The 21,384-nt window shown below is 35.9% G+C and overlaps 1 protein-coding gene across 2 annotated transcripts in view; it reads left to right on the top strand.

Moving 5' to 3' along the window:
• LOC5578830 (CD63 antigen) overlaps positions 1 to 21,384 on the top strand; it is a 116,350-nt gene that overhangs the window by 78,119 nt on the left and 16,847 nt on the right. For both annotated transcript variants that reach the window (XM_021842184.1, XM_021842185.1), the window contains exons 3-4: positions 211 to 393; positions 475 to 669. In XM_021842184.1, the coding sequence (XP_021697876.1) occupies positions 211 to 393; positions 475 to 669 (378 nt within the window). The remainder of the gene's footprint in view (positions 1 to 210; positions 394 to 474; positions 670 to 21,384) is intronic.

The raw sequence follows: 21,384 nt of genomic DNA, 5'->3' as shown, positions 1-21,384 counted from the left end.
GGCATCAATTCTCGGCCTCAAATTAACATACAACCAAATCATTTGCCACATGCGACTGACTAGATAAATCACTGTTTAGATTCCCAATTAGTTCCCATGCTCGTGCTCAGCAGCTTCCGGCAGTTACGTCATCCTAAATACATTCCCATGGCATCACGCAATTTCTAAGCTAATGCTGGTTTCATCTCTGCTTCTGGCATCCCATTTCAGTTCTGTGCATTTCTAGTGATACTAATTGTGGTCCAGTTTCTCATCAGTGGCTGGGCGGTCGCAACGAAACAGCAACTCCTGACACCCGCCGAGCTGGCCATCGAAACCAGCTTCGGGCAGTTCATTGCCACGCCAGGTGCCATCACCGATCCGACGCACATCTGGAACCGGTTGCAGCGGGATGTTAGTATCTGGGTTTACTGTGAACCGGAGGAAAATGATACATTTTGCTGAATATGTATGCTTTATGTGATGTATTTTTAGCTTCAATGCTGCGGGATTAACAATGTCCACGACTACAAGAAGGAGAAACAGAAGCAGCTGGGTCTTCCCTGGTCCTGCTACAATCCGGTCGATAGCAAGATCTACGAGGTCGGATGCGCACATGTTCTGGTGAAAAACGTCGAGATGGACATCGTCAAAGTAGCCATCGTTGCGATATCATCCGCGTTAATACAGGTGAGTAACTGCATCTAGAAAATAGTATTGGTATGACAATTGCTATATTATTCGTAGAATTATCTTCTAACGCAGTATAACACATAAGATGTGATAAAAATTATGTCTAAAGTTCCTTAAATTGGACATTAGTTTTGATCCTGTTTGGATTTATAGTTAAATTCGGAGTAGTGTGTGATCTGTGTTTAGTCGAAGATGGATTACCAACTGGTGAGCTCGTTTCATGCTTATGATAACACATTTTTATCGTGTTAACGTTACGTTTATACAATTTTCAAACAAACTATGTACGGTTGTAATTTCAAGACACACACCACCTTTCTGTTTCCATCAATGCTAAAAATAAATTTTGAGTAGTTCGACATCGTTCATTCATAAAATGCCGACGTACAACAAAGTTATTTTTTCTTATAGATGAAACAGTAAAAAGAGGTTAAATGAATCGCATGTTTTACCAAGAGGCTGATACATTGTGGAATCTTGATTGTTCTGATAGTAGCAAAGTCGCAACTACGAAATGTACGGTCCTCAATTCTCATGCACAGTACGGATTTATTTCATAAATGGTCATCAATTTGTATTAGACTGCATTAATTTAAAAAGATTGAATAGTATTTTAGCTTCTTCTTTTATTATTTTACCAATATATTTTCACCGTTAGGCAAAAAATACAAAACTGCAGTCGACTCTCCATATCTCATCTCGAGATAGGGAAACATCAGACAAGAAAAAACTATTTTTTATTAGAAACAATAATAAATAATGCAATCTGGTCTAGGAACCTTTGATAATACACATATCGACATTTGAAGAGTAAATCGGGAATTAAAATTGACAAAAACACGTTGAGATAGAGAGAAGTCGAAATAAGGAAGAACATGTATGCAGAATGAAGGAACCGAAGAAATTATCGACATAGTGAGAGATACCGAGATGTAGAATATTGGGATGTGGATAGTCGACTACAGTTTTAAGTGAAGGTCGCATTTATCCTCCTTATCCACGGTGACTCCCAGATATATTTCCTCCCTCACTAATAAACGCCCTTCCCGTGGTGATTGTGGAGATGCAGAGGTATTTTTGGCCTCTAGAAGTAATAATCATTGCACACTGACATTCCTTCCCCATCCCAACTGATGAAATAAGAAATCTGCTAAAATGTACACTTCGAGAATAACCGGAAAGTCTCATCCCTTATTTATTTGAAGTACAATTCTTACCAATTTTTAGTTCCGATCCATCACGGAGTATAAACCAATGACATGTACGTACAGTCAGTCTATGCTATGGTATGCTATGATTTTTTTCTCAAGCTATCTTCAACCTGTGGGCCTCGTGGCTGTGTGGTTAGTGTTACCAGACATTTAAGCGCATCATGTCATGGGGTGTGGGTTCGATTCCCGCTGCAGCCATTGAAACTTTTCGTCAGGAATGTTTCTCTGCTGTGCCACTGGAGCATGCTTGTCGGTTGTCTAGTGTTAAGTTACAGTCTGTGCAGCTAAATGGCTGAAGACGGTGTCCGTGTCTTTTTTTTTTTTTTTTTTAAACCTTCTGTATGTGCCACGTTGTCTGTGCCTTGGAGTCATATTGACCCAAAATTCAATTCGCGATCTCATATAGCTCACTAGATGGTATTCTTTGGGAGGACCTCCGTTTTGCTCATATGTCCTCTCGCCCACCTGTAGGGGTCTATTTTATAAGTCGAGTCGATCAAAATGACTCGACTGGAGTCACTGTCGACATTCGCTCGACTCAGCTCTGTCACTCGAGTTTTTTGACAGTTGTCACTCTATTGACTGGATTACTATGGGAGTCGACGGGTGACATCTGAAATATGCATGCTTGCTTTGATCGACAATGAATACAGACGAGTCACATGAATCTGCTCGATTCATAAAATAGGCCCCTTAGACTCCTTTTTTCAAAATGAGCAAATAAATATAATGATTGAATGTTTGGCTCATTTAAAAACTGTTGAGAAATACATCATACCTAGTTAAGATTATCATGCCGACTTAATATTGTCGAGATCGTCTGGCGAACTAGTAATTCATCAACCATATGAATGCTACTTCGCACGAACAACATCCAAATTTCCGAAATGCATATGACAGGATGAAAAGTTCATCTTCCATTCTCTAGCCTCTAGAAGGACAAGTCCAAATCAGCTTGAATTGTGCGTTAATCTTATTTAAGAGCTATAAAAGTGATTCCCAACCATTTTGAACTTACGGCCCCCTCCAGTAGAAACTTCTTGCGGACCCCTGATGATTTTGAAATGAAAGCTTACGAATCGGATTTTGGAAACGGAAATAGATATATCTTGCCAATTCTCCGCAAATGATCTCGCCACGAACCAATAAGATCAATTAACCTTTCGGTCGTCGCGCGAATTTTTGTAACGCGAGTAGTCGCGCGTTGAACTTTGTACAACACTCTTGGTTTTGCGAATATCCCAGGAGTTTGACCACTTAGAAAGATGACGTCTCAGGCAAACTTTGTTACTGTTTATGAAATAGGATGTAATTTGCAATAAACTTATTAATGCGATGTTAAAAATATGACAAATGTTGTTATTAATGTGTTACTAAAAATATAACAAATTGAGAACATAGCCATCTTGATAAAGAAAATTATCAACTTCTGTTATTTTTAACTGCTGCTGATAGGAATGTGTTATAATTTTGTTATGTGGATCTGGTCGGGATGTGGCAAAAAAGTGCCACTCTGCTTCCAATCCATGTATTTTCCTAAAATTACGTAAGCTGCCATTTTTTTTTTTTTTATAATGAGCTGCAGCTCCATCTGACATAAAAATAACTTATGAAAAGTTTATTTTTTGTTTAACAAAATTTATCAATTTTGAAATAAATAGCTGAACTGCTACTGTGGCATGGGTCTACACATCTGATATTATAATAAAACTAACGTTTTCCAGTTTATTATCTTTTTATGTTAAATCTCGAATGGGTGCATCGTTGCTTGGGAATTATTCTAGTGATATCCCTGAGCTGCGTTTTGTATGATAAAACTATAAGTTTCAGAAAAAAATCTTTGAAAAAAAAATTCAGTTTTGAACTTGAAAAATTCGTTGTAAGAAAAACTTTTTTTCCTTAAATATGCTCAATTTGCAATGTATGGACGACTTTTAGTAAACTTAATTGCGAAACTTTTTGCCTAAGAACGAACAAAATCTGAAATGGGCGTTTTTTTAAATCGACTTCAAAGTTTTGAATCATTTTTTTTTTCAGTGTAGAAAATGTTTTTTTTTATTTTTTCAATATTTTTTTTCTAAAACTTCAGGAAATTTCACGACAGTCCCCCAGACAACACTTTTTTTTAGGTTTTACCGTTTTCGAGTTATACGGATTTATAAAAAAGTAAAAAAAACTTTGACCCTTTCCAAATGTTAATCTAGATCGATTTTGAAAAAAAACAAAGTATTGTGAATTTTGCACCCTATCGGACGCGACGATTTGTAATCGTCGCCGGTGAAACCATCGCCAGGCAAGCAACCGCTGTGTATTTGACGTTTCACCAGTCTTACCAACATAATAGCAAATCACCTCCTTCGATTTTTTTTCTGGCATACGACGTTTCACCAGTCTTGCCAACACAAAGTTGGCGGTGCGTTTGTTGCGAATGAAACAGACAATATGTAAAGTATCTTAGTTTCATATACTTTTGACATCCAGAAAGTTTCATTAAATTCTGAAGGAGTGCTGCGAATCCCTTTGTCGAGTTGGCGTGAAATCCGTCATACTGTAAATAAAAACTGTCGAGTATTGTTTTAAGAAGATTCTTGAGGAATACATTTTGGTTTGGTGTCGATAGATATCTTTGTTGCAAAATGATAGCATATAAATCACAACTGTTGTACAAAGTACAACAGCGCAACAGCCCGAAGGTTAAGGATCTTATTCACAAGATTAGTGGAAAACTGCTCTAAATCTCAGAATGAATCAACAGATATACTAGATAAACAGATAAATTGCATCTGTAATCTACCACAGATAATGTTATGATCGTTCGAAAAAATTCAGTAGAAGTTACATAATACACGGGTAGAAATCAGAATCCAAAAACAAGATTATGACTCATGATATCATGATTTCAGATGAAGCTTATGAAAATACACCATGATTTGGACTCATAACATATCATGAGTGAAATTACCGTAACGCAACACAAGCGTTATGTTTTTGTTGCGGATTGCTCGGAATCATGAATCACATGCATAAAATCATGAGCCGCGCATTCCCTTCGGATTGATGATCCCGTATCATACCAAACTACTACTTTAGTTTGTTGGAATCAAGGTGATCGAAACGAATGAAATGATGCAATGTACCGTTTTGATTCATATTACGGACACTTAAGGCTTCAGTGAAGTATATGTCATCAGGAAGCATATAAAATAAATCATTATGTGTAATTCCTTCGCGTTATTGTGCCTTCAAGACACTTAACTTTCAAATGACTGGTGAAGGTTTTAATTCTGCAACATAAATATTTTTAAATAAATAGAAATGTGTTGACTGATCATGATTCTTATTCCGGACGCTTATATACTTTTGTCCCATTTTCCGGACACTTTGATTTGAATTCCGGACAGGTCATGAAAATCATAAATAGAAAAGTGGAATCATTAATTGAAATCATCAAACCACTAAGGAGACGCCTAAGGCAGCTGGGTATTATACATTTTCATAGAATTCTATAGAAAATGCTTATGACAATGAGCATTGAAAGTGAGAACTTTTGAACGGCAAAATTTGAAACATTTCATGTGAAATGTTTCCCATACAAAGTCGAGTGTCCGGAATTTGAACCTGTCCGTAATATGAATCAAAACGGTACCATATTTAGTGTTTTTTTTTCTCTCTGTTCGGATGCGCCACTGCGACCAGTATTTAGATCTATTGTGGCGTATCCTTAGTGTATAGTGCATACAGTTTTTGTTTTGATTCCTCGTATATCGATACAAATCGACTATGATGAAAAGGTCCCGCTATTTACACCCTTCATAGAAATTCAAATCTCAGCGAAGGCGCGCCCCTTAGTACCAAGTCGGTACTACTGATATTTGACCATGCAACGGAACTCTAGTCACATCTTTGTTTCGCTTTTAGTTTAGTCCCAGAAAAATACTAGAAAAAAGGGGCTTTATGCTAGCAGCAAAACCGAATCAAGCTAGAGAATTCGTTTAGTAATCAAAATTTACGTGAGTCCTTGAATTACCAGTACTTACAGTCCTTGTTGAGTTAATACTCATGATAGTTATCCTGGCTTCGAGTGTAGTCTCGGGACTGACCAACTCAGAGTCTTTAACCATCTGCTAGGTAAAATAGATTAATTTTCAGAAACTGTTGCCAGTAACAAGGACTTTGTAACGCGAATCTTTGAATTACCAGAACATATTACCCTAGAGCAAAAATTAAAACTGATTTCGAAAAATAGTATTTTTTTTCGGCTAAGAAGGTTTCTTTTTCTTGCAGTCTTGGTCATTATTTTTATGAAAGTCTCTGAATAGTTTTTAAATAGTTTGAAATGGTTTTTGAAGTATGCAAAAATCGGCAGTTCTTCAGCATTCAATTAAAATATTTTTGCTGCAGTTCAAGTATTTCTCGAATATTTTTTCAAATAAAATTTCCAAATCTCCATGGATTCTTCGCATTTTCTTGTAAGGTCTCACACTAGTTAATTCTACGTCAATTATTACAGTTATTGGTATGATTCAGGGATTCCGCCAGAATATATTGTGGAACATTATTCAGAGACACAATTGTTTTTTATTCAGTAATCTTTAGAAACCTATCAAGAAAATTCTGGAAAGAATTTTTATTAATAATCCAGGAGTTCTTTCAGAGATCATAGTAATTCATCAAGGAATACTTAGAACTTACACAAGTTTCATTAGAGACGAAAAATTTACTTGATTTTTCCCTGGAGACATACCTTGATAAATAATTAGAAAAATTCTTCGAAGACATGTTTGTAAAATTGAAAAAATGGAGGAATTCCTGAAGGAATTTTGAATCTCCAAGAACGAGAATGTTGGATATATTTCGAACGAACTTTGGAGGAATTTCAGATTGAATTCATGAAGGTATTTAAAAAGAAATTCATGGAAGAATTATTTAGAAAGTTCGTGAAAAGTCACATTCTGAAGAGATTATTAATTATTTATTTAGTTGGTATTACATCAATTAATTTGATAAAACCTCGTTAACGATGTTACGCCAATTTACTCGGTCCATTCTGAAGAGATATTTGGAGTAATATGTGAAAGAAATCTACAGCAAAATGAGCAGTTTTATTTGTCGTTATGTCACGAGGAATCGAAAATAGTCATGGACATATTTTTAAATAAATTCGTGCTGTTATGTTTTTCTTTGTTTGTTTTCTATTCCGCTAAGATGTCGCTAAAGTTGTTATTTTAAAAACGGTCAATCACTTCCAGCCACGATTTCCTCAAGATATCAACTATGCAAAAATACAAATCGCCCTCCAGAGAAATTTTACTTTGTATGGGAAACATTGCACATGAAATGTTTTAATGTTTGCATTAAAAAGATCTCTATGAGAATTGGACGCTCCTTTAGTGGTTTGACGATTTCAATTATTGATTTAACTTTTCTATTTATGAGCTGTCCGGAATTCGAATCAAAGTGTCCGGAATATGAAGCAAAAGTAAGGAAGCGTCCGGAATATAAATTATGAAAAGGTCATACATTTCTACCGCTTTGATTCGAATCCCGGATACTCTACTTTGTATAGGAAAGATTTGATTCAAAATGTTTCTAAATTTGCCATTAAAGAGTTCCCTATTTGAAAGATGATTTTAATAAACATTTTATCTAGCAACCCATGGAAATTTACAATGCTCAACTAGGTTTGTCGTCTTTCTAACGGCTTAGTGCGTTCAATCAATAATTTAACTATTGTAATTGTATTTTTCAAGAGCTGTCCGAAATTCTAATCAACGTGTCTGGAATATCAAGCAAAAGTGTGGTTGGGTCCGGAATAAAAATCATGAAGTGGCCGAACATTTCTATTTATTAAAGTGAATTCAAGATGTGGAATCCGAATCTACACCCACCATTCGAAATTTAAGTGATTACGCTAATGTTTCATATAGAACGATTAGTTGGCAGAATGATTTATTTCATATGCTTTCTGATGAGTTACACTTCATTGAGGTCTTGAGTGTTCGTTATTTCAATCAAAACGGTAAATACAAATACCTTCAACTCCCACTTACTCGATATTTGGTATCTCGATATCGAGTTAGAGAACCATAGTAAAAAAAATGTTTTCATGGCTACCATCGGGGTTCATTTTTAATTTGAACTTCTGGTTACTTCTTCGGCTGTTTTGTTTTGATTCGTACCGTTTTGATTCATATTACGGACACTTAAGGCCTCAGTGAAGTATAACCCAGGATATAGCATACAAAATAAATCATTCTGTATGATTCCTTAGCGTTATCGAGCGTCGGAAGCCCTTAACTTTCGAATGGTGGGTAAAGAATACACTTCCGCAACTTGAATAATTTTAAATAAATCAAAATGTGTGGCCATTTCATGATTCTTATTCCAGACGCTTCCTTACTTTTACCTCATATTCCGGACACTTTGATTCGAACTCCGGACAGCTCATGATAATCATAAATGGAACTGTCAAATCATCAATTGAAATCGTCAAACCACTAAAGAGACATCTAAGGTAGTTGGACATTATAAATTTTCAAAGATATTAATGGAAAAAGCTTACTAAAACGAGCCTCGAAATTGAGAAATTTTGAACGGCAAAAATTGAAACATTTCGGTTGAAATGTTTCCCATATAAAGCAGAGTGTCCGGAACTTAAAGCTGTCCGTAATATGAATCAAAACGGTATGTTTGTTTCGTTTCACTTCACTCCGTCCCAGAGCTGAATGACGTTTGAACCATTTTTAATTTGAACGATGTGCATTTGCGTAGTGCAAATTAAAAAATGTTCAGATTAAATGCGGTCAAACCTACGGGGGTACTCGGTATATATCTCGGTATACTTCTCTAACTCGATGGTCCCTTCGATATAGAGTTATGGAGAATTGACTGTACCGTTTTTCTCAAATTCCGGACAGGCTCATATTCCAAATACTTGGTTTTTGGTATGACGATATGGTTGAAATATTTCTCTGAAATATGTCATCAAATTTCCATGAAATTGGCAGTAAATTTTTACTCGATTTCAAAGTGTTTAGCTATTATGAGTTTAACGATTCTCTAGTTAGAGGTCAGCAAAACCAGTATGCAAATGAGCTTATTTGCGAAATTATTTATTTGTATACGTTTGCTTCGTGCTGTTCGGAATTTGAATCAAGGTGTTTATAAAAGAATGAACACAGTGTTCGGCATTTGAATCAAAATGTTGTTATATACTTTTACGTAAAAAAGTACTGGACATTTTTAAATTAATAATTTTATCAGTACAGTTAATAGCCAATACTTAAGTTTTGCAAAGAAACTAATTATCATTTCATTTGTGCCTATCAGATGCATTTGAAGTTACTGTAAGCCTTGTGTGTTCGGAATATGGATCAAAACGGTACACATAAAGTTGGAACTCCAAAATTGTTGATGAATCTGTGATGCGCTGTCGGAAACAGTAACTAACGATCTCTCAGAACATTATGATCAATTTAAGTATGGCTCCTACGAGGTCGTTAATGTCGATTTTGAAATCGGACTTTTACATTCGACAGCGCTAATTGAGCTGGGAGTTTCCTAAATGGTTTTCCGTGTACCTCTAAGGGATTGACAAAAATCTATTTCAGAATGCAAACTAATTAGACACATCCGTCATTCGTTGGTTGACTTGTGTCCGGGTAGAATGCGGAAAGTGGCCCATTTCCGATGCAATTGCTCATTTCAAAAGCGTATCTAAGAGGCATTTTATGTTTAGACAATCCATTAGAGAATCATTCGTTGTAGAGATTGATTGACTTCAAAAGTCGCCGAAGTGCAAAAAGGTGTTCCGCGTTGAGGCTATTTTGCCCCGCCGTCTCCGCACATCTCGTGCATACTCAGCTTAATCACGAGAATCCATTCCTGTTGAATGGGTCAGTCGACGGCGCAGATGACGACAACGGGATTTCAAAATAATGAATCGCGAGATATTATTTATTTTTAACTTTTCTAGTATCCATTCTCGCGCGCTTTGTTTGCAAGCAAAACGCGCATCTGTTTTAGAGCTCGCGCCGCTGCTCAATGAAATAGTTTATGCACGGCGTTTAGACGGCAAAAGTTTTTAACGAAAAAATGGTATCGCCAAAATCTTCACCATTCAAAAATGAAGGATTCTAGCTATCATTGGACATGTTACTCAAAACAAATCCACCGAGAAACTTTTCTTTTATACAAAAAAAGTCTTCATCCTAAATGTTCATTCATATATTTCATTACGCAAAAAATGGCCATTTTCGAGATCCATACACTCCCACTTTTATAAATTTTATATGAGCAGTATATTCTCCTGATGACACCCACCCACCCTATTCAGCGTTATGAAATTTGTGAAACAGCCCTAATATATAATAAAATTGAGAAAATACAGCCTACTTCGATGGGAGCCTACTTAAATGAAATAGTGAAAATGCAGTGAAAAGATAATTTATGCATTATTTATTTAAAGGGAAAGTTTTGATTTTTAAGCTAAGTATGCTATTCCGTTCAAGAAAAATAATCCTAAAAATCACATCGGACGGTACTGTGTCTTACAAGAGGTAACCTAATATATCTTGACTGTGTTAACTTTTATTTGAAGTTTTAGTTTCCATCTTGAGGAACACTTCAAACAAAAGCTTAGAACGTATATTTTCAATTGGCGAAAAATTTAGCGATGTTTATTTTTTGTGATAATATTCTTCTACCAGACACGCCGTGTGTTATATGGGACAATTTTATGGGTGACATAGCGGCTTGGACGGCGGTCCTAGTAGGCGATCGTCCGGTTCTATGTCACCAAACCACAAGGTGACGCCGGTCTTCAACGTCACCAACGTTGCGACGATCGCAGCTAGCCTACTGTGATGATCGCTCAGTTCACACAGTAGCAACAAAAACAACGAAAACAGCATGTCGTCTGTCGACAGTTTTCCCACTTGGCATGCACGAGAGAGATCTTCAACACGATGCAACGCATAACGATGAGAGGAAAAGCCGTGCGAGATTTTTCCCATTCTTTCTTTATGCGCACATGTAATTTATGCGCTTTTTGAGTATCGCTCGCATGTGGTGACACTGAGCCACTGACAATGCCACAACACATGATAATGACATTTTTATTGTTTGCACTTGCTTCGAAGTGTAAAGTGACGAACAATAGTGCACTGAAAAGTTGTTGGATGCGTGCCAGCAGGTGAATAACATGAGTGCACATAATTTGATTAGGAATGACCTTCGAATCGCACTTTAATGTATTTAGCAGATTATATATGATGATAGTCTTCCCGCTATAATTAGACATTTTTTTGTAAAACTGATTGTAAGTTACTTCTTTTTTAGCCTTGTGGTAACGTCTGCGGCTATAAAGCAAAGCCAGCCTGTATGTATGGAGCTGGGTTCAAGTCCTGATCAGTTCGAGACTTTTCTTAATGGATTTTTTTTTCGATTTTCCTAAGCATTGAGTTTCATGTGGAATAATGAAATATAATGATTTCTCTTGATGCTCATCAGTGTTGACAATACAAATGATTTAATTTTGACATAGCTGTTGAACCAAGTATGAAGGGCTGTAACTTTTTCCAATTTTAGCACCCTACTTCCTTTGGCAAAGTTGTTAGGCACATGCTAGACACTTCAAACATATCCAAATCAAACACTGCCTCTGCACTAACATCACTAGGCTTAGGGGTCATGCACAAATTACGTCACGCTCCAAAGGGGGAGGGCGTCGAGCCAAGGGTGACAAGCCGTACAAAATTTTCGAAGGACTCATACAAAAAGTGTGACAAAGGGGGGAGGGGGGTAGAAAAAGTTGAAATTTAGCATGACATAATCTGTGTACCATCCCTTACCTGTGACCATGTATTAGCGCGTTTTCTCAAAATGACACGCGGCGTACCCCGGAGGAAACAAACAACCGCGGTTTTGCTCACTGTTTACTTCATTCTTATGGGAGATAACATTGCGACGTTTAAGGAGGCAGGATCCGTCATTGATTTCGGAATTTTCAAAAGCAGTTTTTTCATTCAAAATCAAGAAAATTTACAGGAAAATTTGTTCACTGTATTCTATTCTCCAACCGAAACACAGTGAACACATTTTCATCGAATAATTTTCAGTTTTGAACAGAAAAACTGCTTCTAATGTTTCGATGATGACGATGATTACGATGACGGAGCGTTGAACGTTAATCAAACGCGGTTGTTCCTTTCCTGAACCATTTGCCGCATGGAATTTCGGGCAAATGCGCGTTTTTAGAAAATTTACAACAGCCGCGCGGTGTATCATATCCAGCAGACCAGTCAATACTTTGTTTGGAAAGAATTAATGGCCTATCCTCCCTATCTCCTTCTTCAGAGGCACGAAGGCTTTTTCCACTGACCTTCGATCGATTCCAACAAGCTCGATATCGTCCACGATCAACCCTCATTGGCTAGCTAGGATTTTTCTCTGGAGGGGGCCTAGGGGGGCCTAGCAAATACTTGTTTTACCGAAGTAATGTCGGTCGAAATAATCTCGATTTTCACAAATTTCGTAAATTTTATAGATTTGTATTGATTTTATTTATTTCTTATTTTATCTCATTTCGCGGCACATTATGATTTTTGTAATTTTCAATTATCGATACAAAAATGATTCATTATTTTTTGTAATCTTTCCAGAATTCTAGTAAAAGAACACACAAGGAATGTCTTGTGTTTCTTCTTTGATCTTTTTAGGTATTCAATTTCTCTGAGAACTCCTACGAGAATTTCTTCATGAATTATCTCTCAATTATCTCAGACTATCTGATCTCACCAGAAAATTTCTCGAAGAATCTCTATCGAATTGCCTAAAAAATATCTTAAAGAATTCAACCTGAGAATGCATTACAAATTGTTTTAATCATTTCTCCTGGAACGTCTTCTAAGAACACATTATATAAATTTCAATAGTAAGTTTTGAGTATCCTCCTGTGTTCATATTTAATTTGTTTAGGATTTCCAGGAATTTCTGAGGATTTCTCCAAAATGTAGTACAAAAAATTCTAGGAGTCTTCTTCAGAGAGTTCACCAACAGTTTTTCCAACTTTGCTTTTGAAGTTCTTGCTAAAATTTCATCGCAGCAAAAATTATCCAGACTGCAAAAAAATAATTGACTCTTCCAGGTGTTACTTTGAAAATTCTCGTTATATTCCACACAAAATCATGAGCAATAAAAAAGAATTCAATTGGGACAATGTTATTGATGATATCTCAAAGAAGTTCTTCGCAAATCAATCTGTATTTTTTTCACAGATAATTATTTTAAAGATTTATTTTGTAGACCAAGGAGCAACATCGCGCATTCCTTTCAAACTATTCAATTTATTGCAATTTATTCTTGAATTTCTCAAAAAAAAAAAATCTCCATAAGCTCCATCAAGTATTATTTCAGGTTCTAGAAATAACTCCATGTTTTACGAATAGAAATCTCAGGATTCTTTCATAAACAACATTTAAAAATTTATCCATCCTCCATTTTTTTCGTCAAAAACTACTCAAGGAATATCTTTTTATTTTTATGGAGTTGCTTCAGATTTCTAAAAAAAAACCATACAAAGAAAGGCTTGAAATAACTTTATTAGTAAGTTTTAGAATGATTGCAGCTTAAATACAATCGGGAAAATTTTTATTAAATTCCTGTTGTAAAATTCAAGAATTTAAACTTAGAATTTCTGAAACTTGTTGATCCCTGGCCACGATAACAGGGTTTGACGGTGCCAAAGTAGAAAGTGCACCATAATAATACCTGTCTGTGAAACATATCACCTTCTCAATACTTTGGCTCATCTCTAACGGTTCATGATTTATCATGAAACGGCTGCATTCAGGCGGAGGATCTGTTAATATGTTTCGGCATATTATCAGGTCCTCTTCGAACGGAGAGACCGCCAGGGCTCATTAGTTACTTATAAACCAGTGCTGGTTGTTGATGGTTCAGTTCGTTTACCACGAGCTGTAGCATCCTTTGTACTAATCAGTAATGGTTGTTAAGTTTCAAAGCTAACGTGTGATCAATCGTTTTATAATGCAACATAAGAATGGGGGAACTGCGCGTTACACTCGTTGTTATTAAATTTAGTGATTGTGAGGGTGCTAATAGTGATTTTATAATAAAATCTATGGTAATGAAAATTTGAAAATGAAATTGGAAGTGATTCTGATAGTTTTGTTAAAAATATAATAATGATGATGTATAATGATGTGAACTCTACTAATTTAATAAAGGCCATAATACATTTTGCAATCATTTCTCTGAATATAAACATTATTGCCTAGTTCTTCAAACATGCATGACAAAAGTGTTAATAATGAAATAAAATAAATAATAAATTGTAGTTTGAATAGTAATGACTCTACAGCAACAAAAATAATGAAACATTTAAATTGAATATCTTTTAATTACTTAGTAATGCTAACAGATGGTAAATGGTAATAACAATGAATTTATATGAAAATGGTGTGATGTGAAAAGTGATATAATGGAAAGTATATCTGAAGTGTATTACGAAAGTTGATGAGTGATAATCGGTGATAAACGTGATAGTGTCGAAAATAAAAGTGACGATAGTGAGTGATGAAAAGAAATGGGGAATGAGGACCTTTTAATAAAACTATTTCGTTCTTCACTTCAACCACTCTAGTAGCATTTCTGGCCTTATCATAGTTTGATAGTAGTCTAAACTACTAGACTGCAAAACTACGGTAAGGGCTGATTGCTGCTAGGGTACACAGTGACCATTTGAGCAACATTGCTTATGAACGTCTGTGTGATGAACGCAATAGAGGCTTATAAAAGCAAATGCTGGGAAGGAGCTTAGGGCAGATTAAGAGTGCCAGTACTACCCCTATCGCTACCGACAAAAAAAAAGAATTTCTGAAACTTGTTGATAATATACCTTACAGAAAAGCTTAAGTGGTTCTTGTAGGATTTACTACAACAATTCTTGTTCTTTTTCAACGTCTTTTCTGATGGAAAATAAAAAAAATAAACGGATGGAATTATTACTGAAAGTATTTAAAACTAAAATCTAATATAATATATTTTATGAATGAAGTTTCATAATACTATGTTGAACATATTGATGTAGAACCATTTTCTTCCTACATCTAGAAATTCTAAACAAGCTTTTTTTGAAGGGAATATTTTAGGCTATTATGTTGTACTGTAGAAGTTTAACGCGAAAATCTATTTTTTTTATGAATTTAAATCTTAGTGGAAGCTTTAGCATTACCTTGAAAATTTATTGAGGAATTCCTGATGGACTTTCAGGAATCAGAAACCATACACAATGTTGTTGAACAACGATCAGAAACGCGAGGCACGATGAATTTTCGTAGGCATCAAAACAGAATCTGCGAATAAACACAAACAACCGTTCGGGCGCTTCATTCGTTCGTGTTTCATTTTCGGATCGCTGTTTCTCCCGACGCTATCATCGGGTGATTTTCCATCGCTCGATAATGTGAACGGTACGATCCACGCTGCCTGCTCTTCGCAAAGAACAGGAAAATATTCATTTCGATCATCTTCATGCGGGCTTGCAACAATCACGCTAAACTTACTCCGCTCAAAAATGAGTGCCGAGCGCACAAAATTGGCCTCTTTTCGTGCAGCACAGATTCTGTGCAAAGGGACTGTACACAGTTTTGTGCAAACGGTGGTAAACAAAACTGAAAGAGTGAATTGCGCACAGAGGAGGAACGCTTGGAATGCGGAATTCGTTTCCATTTTTGTTTTGCTTCTGAAAAGATTTTCAGAGATTTTTTTCATTTGAATAGCTGAAACGAAAGCAAACGAGGAAAAAAACTTTCGCATTTGCGACCATCTTTCGGCTTTTCGCCAGAAAACATCTCACAAAACTCCCCATCTTACCAACGGCCAACTGTTTGCTGCCATGCGGGATATCATTGACAGTTCCGTTTCCATCGATCCCGGACAGCCGAAGGCCAAAACGTCGGCAACTCACAGAATGAGTGCGACCTACTCAGAATTTTCACTCAGTCAGCCAGTTCTGCATTGGTTGCCTCATTCTGTGTAGTTTTAACACATGCGTTGCGTGGAGTGTTTGCTTGACTTTACGAGAAGAAGCAACCTTTCAATGAATCACGAGAATGAACAGCGCGTGGATAAATGAATCCTACGAGTGGAAAGACTTCGCGAACCACTTATCGGTGTGTTCATTTTGCTTCTTCGGCGTTGCATCCGTTCGCTTTTTGCGATGCTCTTCGTGACGCAAAAATGAAAAATGAATTTTGGCGAATGTTGGATCGCGAAGATGCGTCGATCATTGTTCACGAAGAAGATCCAGCGCAACCCTGACCATACATATACAAAATTGTGTAATTATATAAAACTCCCATAATATTTTTTTATATTCTTTAAAATGTTGCTTTTTGGAGTACGGAAAGATTTTTGTACGAAGTTCCTCAAAGCAACAATTAAATGTTGAAGCAGGTAGAACAATACATGGACAATGGTACAATGAAAAATGATGTATAATATTTTCTCTGGAGATAAATTACAGGGTAGTTAAATCCTCTCTAATGAATTGACAAATAAAACAAATTTCTCAAGAAGGTCCATCAGAATCCTCTTTAGAAATTATTCTTAAAATTTATTCTTCCTTGACTTCTGATTTTTTAGAATACTGCCAGAAATCCTCTAGAAATTCCGCCTTTGTATCGCCCAAAAATTCAAACCAAGAATATGAATTCTGCCAAAAATTGGTAAAATTATTTCTAAAGAAGTGTTTCAATGAAGATCTATACAAATTTCTTTTGAGTACCGTAATAAATTTTCTCCTTCCCAGTTATTTGTTTACATGTTTCTCTACAGATTCCTTTACCGCTATGCTTATATCGGAAGCAAAAGTTATCCTAAGGGTTGGAAATATTTTTAAAGGACATTTGATGAACTTTGCGGAAGCATTTGTAATATTTTTTTTTGGAAAACTGTTTAAAAAAATCACAGAAGAATTTCAAGTAAAACTTACACCGAAATCTCTCTGTATTAGATTTGACAAAAATAATGATTTTTTGGAGGGATTGTGAGGGAAAACTGAACTTTTGAAAGATAGAGTAACATTTTTCAAGTAAATCAAGGAACATTTTCTGGAATCAATTTGCTAATAATGGACATAATTCCTTCAGATGCCCATCAGAAGGAATTCGCTTGAAAGTATGAACATGTCCCACAATATTATTTGACTATTCTTGAAAACATTTACAAAAGTTTTGAAGCCACCCTTAAATATTACTTGAGGAATTAGATTCAACTTAAATTCTATAAAGAATATCGAAAAGTTTTTGAAAAAATTGTGCTACAAATATGCTGAAAACTAATCTAATAATTTAGGAAATAATTAGCTTTTTTTTGGAAAAAACGCTGTTTAAGCAATAAGTGAAACTACTTAAAAAATTGTATCAAAATCAAAGAGAGCTGAAATACAACACTATGGTCGATTTTGTTATATTTTTTCAGACCAATTTTTTAATTTCTACCATTCATCTGAAGAAAACTTGGCCATGTCGAAATTCCTTGAAAGTTAAACCTTATTTTTCGACAAAAATTCCCACTATATATTGTCTAAGAAATTCCTACAGTAACTTTGACTATTTTTTGCAATTCTGCCATAATATACGAGTTGAAGTTAACCCCTCTACAGGTAGCTTCGTTTTTTACAGCTAAAAAAATATTCAAATCGCGATAACTTTATTGTTTCTCGATATTTTTGCACCATTTTTTCACAAGATCTCATAAAACTCTTCTAGTTTAAGAATTCGTGTCGATATACAGAATCATTGGTGCTTTTGTTTTGAAGATATTCTGATGTTCCTTTGGGGACCAACATTCTTCATATAAAATGTCTTTGGCGGCAATTTTGTTTTTGGTCGATTTATCAAAAAAAAAAAAAAATGTGTACTATACAATGGCAGGTAATAAGGAGTTACTCTGAAAAAATCACACAAATCGGTTGGAGAAATCAGAAAATTACGATATGAGATTTTTTAGAGTTTTAAAGATCTTTATTTGTCCATCACGGTACCAGAAACATAAATGTTAATTACTCAAAGACGGCTGCACCAAAGTGCTTAATTTTTTCACAATTGATGTATCATTCCGAGGAATGAATATCCGAATACGATAAAAATTCTGTAGTCTGAGATATTTACGTGGATCATGGCTACGCGTCGGTCCCCCAAATAATTTTGGAATATCTCCGGATCCATATGACCAATTATCAATATCGACACATATTATAAAACTAGACGAGTTTTTTTGAGAGTTTGTGAAAAATGGAGCGAAAATATCAAGAAACCAAAAAGTTATCGTGATTTGAATATTTTTAGTGGTAAAATGAACCTGCCGGTAGAGGGGTAATGTATGGATTTCTTTAGTGAATTTTAAAAGGGAAATCATCATCATCACCACACATCTCGGGCAGGGTATCCTCCAAAAACATGAGAAATCAGAATGCAATGAATATGCTGCTTTATGCTGGAACATTATTTGGATTATTAAAAAAAAGAATTTGTGGAATCAAACTTTCGCTTTTTTGTACCACGGTATTTTTGGCAGATGTCGAAAAATTGCGCTTATCGAATACAACAAGAAGCTAGTTCTAACAGTAACCAATCGATCTACAGTCGGACGGATAAGCTTTCCGTCACGCTGATGCTGTATAAGACAAGCGAGGTTTTCTCGTTACTGTGTTGTTCAACATAAAATAAAGTTACTACTGAAGAAATTTTAGTCAATAACAATAGTCATGTATGTGCATTAGGGCGGTTCAAAATTTAGAAATGTTTAAAAATCCAATCTCCCATATGTTGCTTACCATCCTTACTATAAATATAGTGTTCTGTGAAATTTTCAGCTTTCTAGGTGGTGATTTAAAGGTGGCCCAACGACAATATAGGTTTATATGGAAATTACTATGGAGAAATTTAAAGATATGTTCCAAACACGCTAGTACTGTAATGTTAGTACAAACTTATTATCCTTTAGAAAAAACACATTCTTCAAACCATTATAGAGAAATTTGCTGAAGGGAGAAATTCAATCCGACGGATAACAGAAGAGATATTCATGAGTTTGTTAGCTATCATTTAGCTTAATGTGGGATTATAGCCTTGCAAACATGTACAAAAAACCCAAACAAAATTAGTTCAAAAGGAATTTGTTTCTTCAGCAACGTTTTTCATTGAGGTTTGAAGAATGAGTTTTCAATATGGGATGATAAGTTTCCACTCACATTACAGTACTAGCGTGTTTGGAATATTTCTCAAAATTTCTCCATAGTAATTTCCATATAAACCTACAATGTCGTTGGGCCACCTTTAAATCACCACCTAGAAAGCTGAAAATTTTACAGAACACTATTTTTATGATAAGGATGATAAAGAGCACATAGGAGATTGGATTTTCAAACATTTTTAAAATTTAAATCGTTATAATGTGCATTGATTCAGAAGATTTTGCTTTATGTTAAATTGTTTGTTTGCTTAATTTTTTTTATTATCATAAAGAATTCTGGGGGGGGGAGGGGGTCTGGATGATTCTGGAGGGGGCCAGGCCCCCCCTGTTCCTACGCCATTGTCAACCCTAATCAATTTCATCCAAATTTTCTGTGCGCAGTTATTCGTGTCTGGTCGGGTCAAGTTTACCGCAACATTGATGCACCCTGTCGTTTGTTCTCGTTGAGAAATGCAATCATCATACTGCTCCAGACAATGCAGAGCAACGGTTGACCATCACCTGAATTTGATCTCCGATCGCGCGGTTTTCCATTGTGATCTGTTCAAGCTGTTCTCGTTGCCATTACTAGGTGCAAGCAGAATGAGCTGAGCAAGTAAACAAATAGACTTGGCACAACTCCAGCAGACACCTTAATGATGTGTCTTTAAGGTAGTCAAAACAAGCAAACAATTGCTTGTTTTAACTCAATAAGTCAAGGCCAGTGATGAGTGATGAATATGAGTTGCATTTCGGTCGATAGGCGAAACAGTAATGGGGTTAGCAAGTAACTTCTTCTTCTTCTTCTTCGTGACATCACGTCCTCCCTGGGGCAAAGCGTGCTTCTCAGCTCAGCAATGGGCACTTCCTCCACAGTTATTAACTGAGAGCTTTTTTTTGCCAAAGTTGCCATTTTCGCATTTGTACATCATATAACAGGTGCAATGATACTCTATGCCCTGGCAAGTCAAGGAAATTTCCATTACGAAAAGATCCTGGACCGACCGAGAATCGAACCCAGACACCTTCAGCATGGCTTTGCTTTGTAGTAAGAAACTCCTATAGAAGTTAATGAAGGAGTGATCGAAGGCCTCATGTTTTTATTTTCAATTATATGTGCTGCAATTAATCGTTTTCTTTCTAATGTAGGTAGTAGTATATGTTATGTTAAAAATATAGGAATTTATTATATCAAAAAAATAAATAAGTAAATTAATAGAGGAGGATAGAAGTAAATGGGATGCAAGTGACAAGACCCTGGTTTTGAAAAAATCGATTTAAATTGTACGGGAGGCAAAAACCAAGTCAATCTTCACCGAATTATGTATTGTTTTCCTAAAAATGCCAAGAAGCTTGAAAATAGTAGAATTTTTTAGTATACTTAAATCAAAACCGAAATAGTAGTTTACGGAACAAGTTGCAGAATGATGATTTTTACAGCACGATTCGTAAATTTATCCTACGAGGCTTGCCGAGTAGGATAATTACGACGAGTGCTGTATGAATCGAGTTCTGCAACGAGTTACGTACAACATTTTTTGCAATTTCGTAGAAGACCACTTGAGGGTATCAGAAATAATATCGGAATGCAGTGACCATCATTTTACAATTTCTGAAAAATTGTTGTGTAATGATTTATTACGATAATCAGTTAAGCAAGCTAATGCAGAAGTAAAGAATACTAGTATGAAACGTAATGCCAGAGAAGAATTTTTGCGGCGCGTGAATTTGGAAGGGCAGTGCTATGTTACGGCTCACTCTATTGTTCATTATGAAAGGATCGACGGAATGCAGTGGAGTTTCGAAAAAGGAATTTGGTGAGTTTGTTCTGATTAGCAGCGCATGATCACAATGCGTAAATATTAACCATTTGTTGGCCAGAACGTCTACCGAACGTATCCTATGGCACTACCCTTTCCATCAACATTCCACAACATCCCGTAACACCTATGAGAGGTCGAAGAGTTCTCTGCATCTTTCTTAAGTAGGTGTTCAATCAATCATCCTCTCCCATTCCCCAGCTTTCGCAAGGACGTGGCCAGGACAGCTTTCGACTTTTGGAGGATGCGTCAATCTTGTCTAAGAGTTAGAGGTTAGTCCCAAATTTCTGACTTTGGCAACGGACGGGAAGGAGGCAACCCTCATACAATGGTCTAGGACTGTACCACCTACGAATTTGTGCGAAATACTTAATGCTAATGCTAATTTATACTCCATTATCAAAGTAACCCCGAAACAGAAA

The sequence above is a fragment of the Aedes aegypti genome, chromosome 2 (genome assembly GCF_002204515.2).
Source record: "Aedes aegypti strain LVP_AGWG chromosome 2, AaegL5.0 Primary Assembly, whole genome shotgun sequence".
Lineage (NCBI taxonomy): Eukaryota > Metazoa > Arthropoda > Insecta > Diptera > Culicidae > Aedes > Aedes aegypti.
Note: the sequence above shows the minus strand (reverse complement) of the source record. Positions and strands in the feature narration are given on the sequence as shown.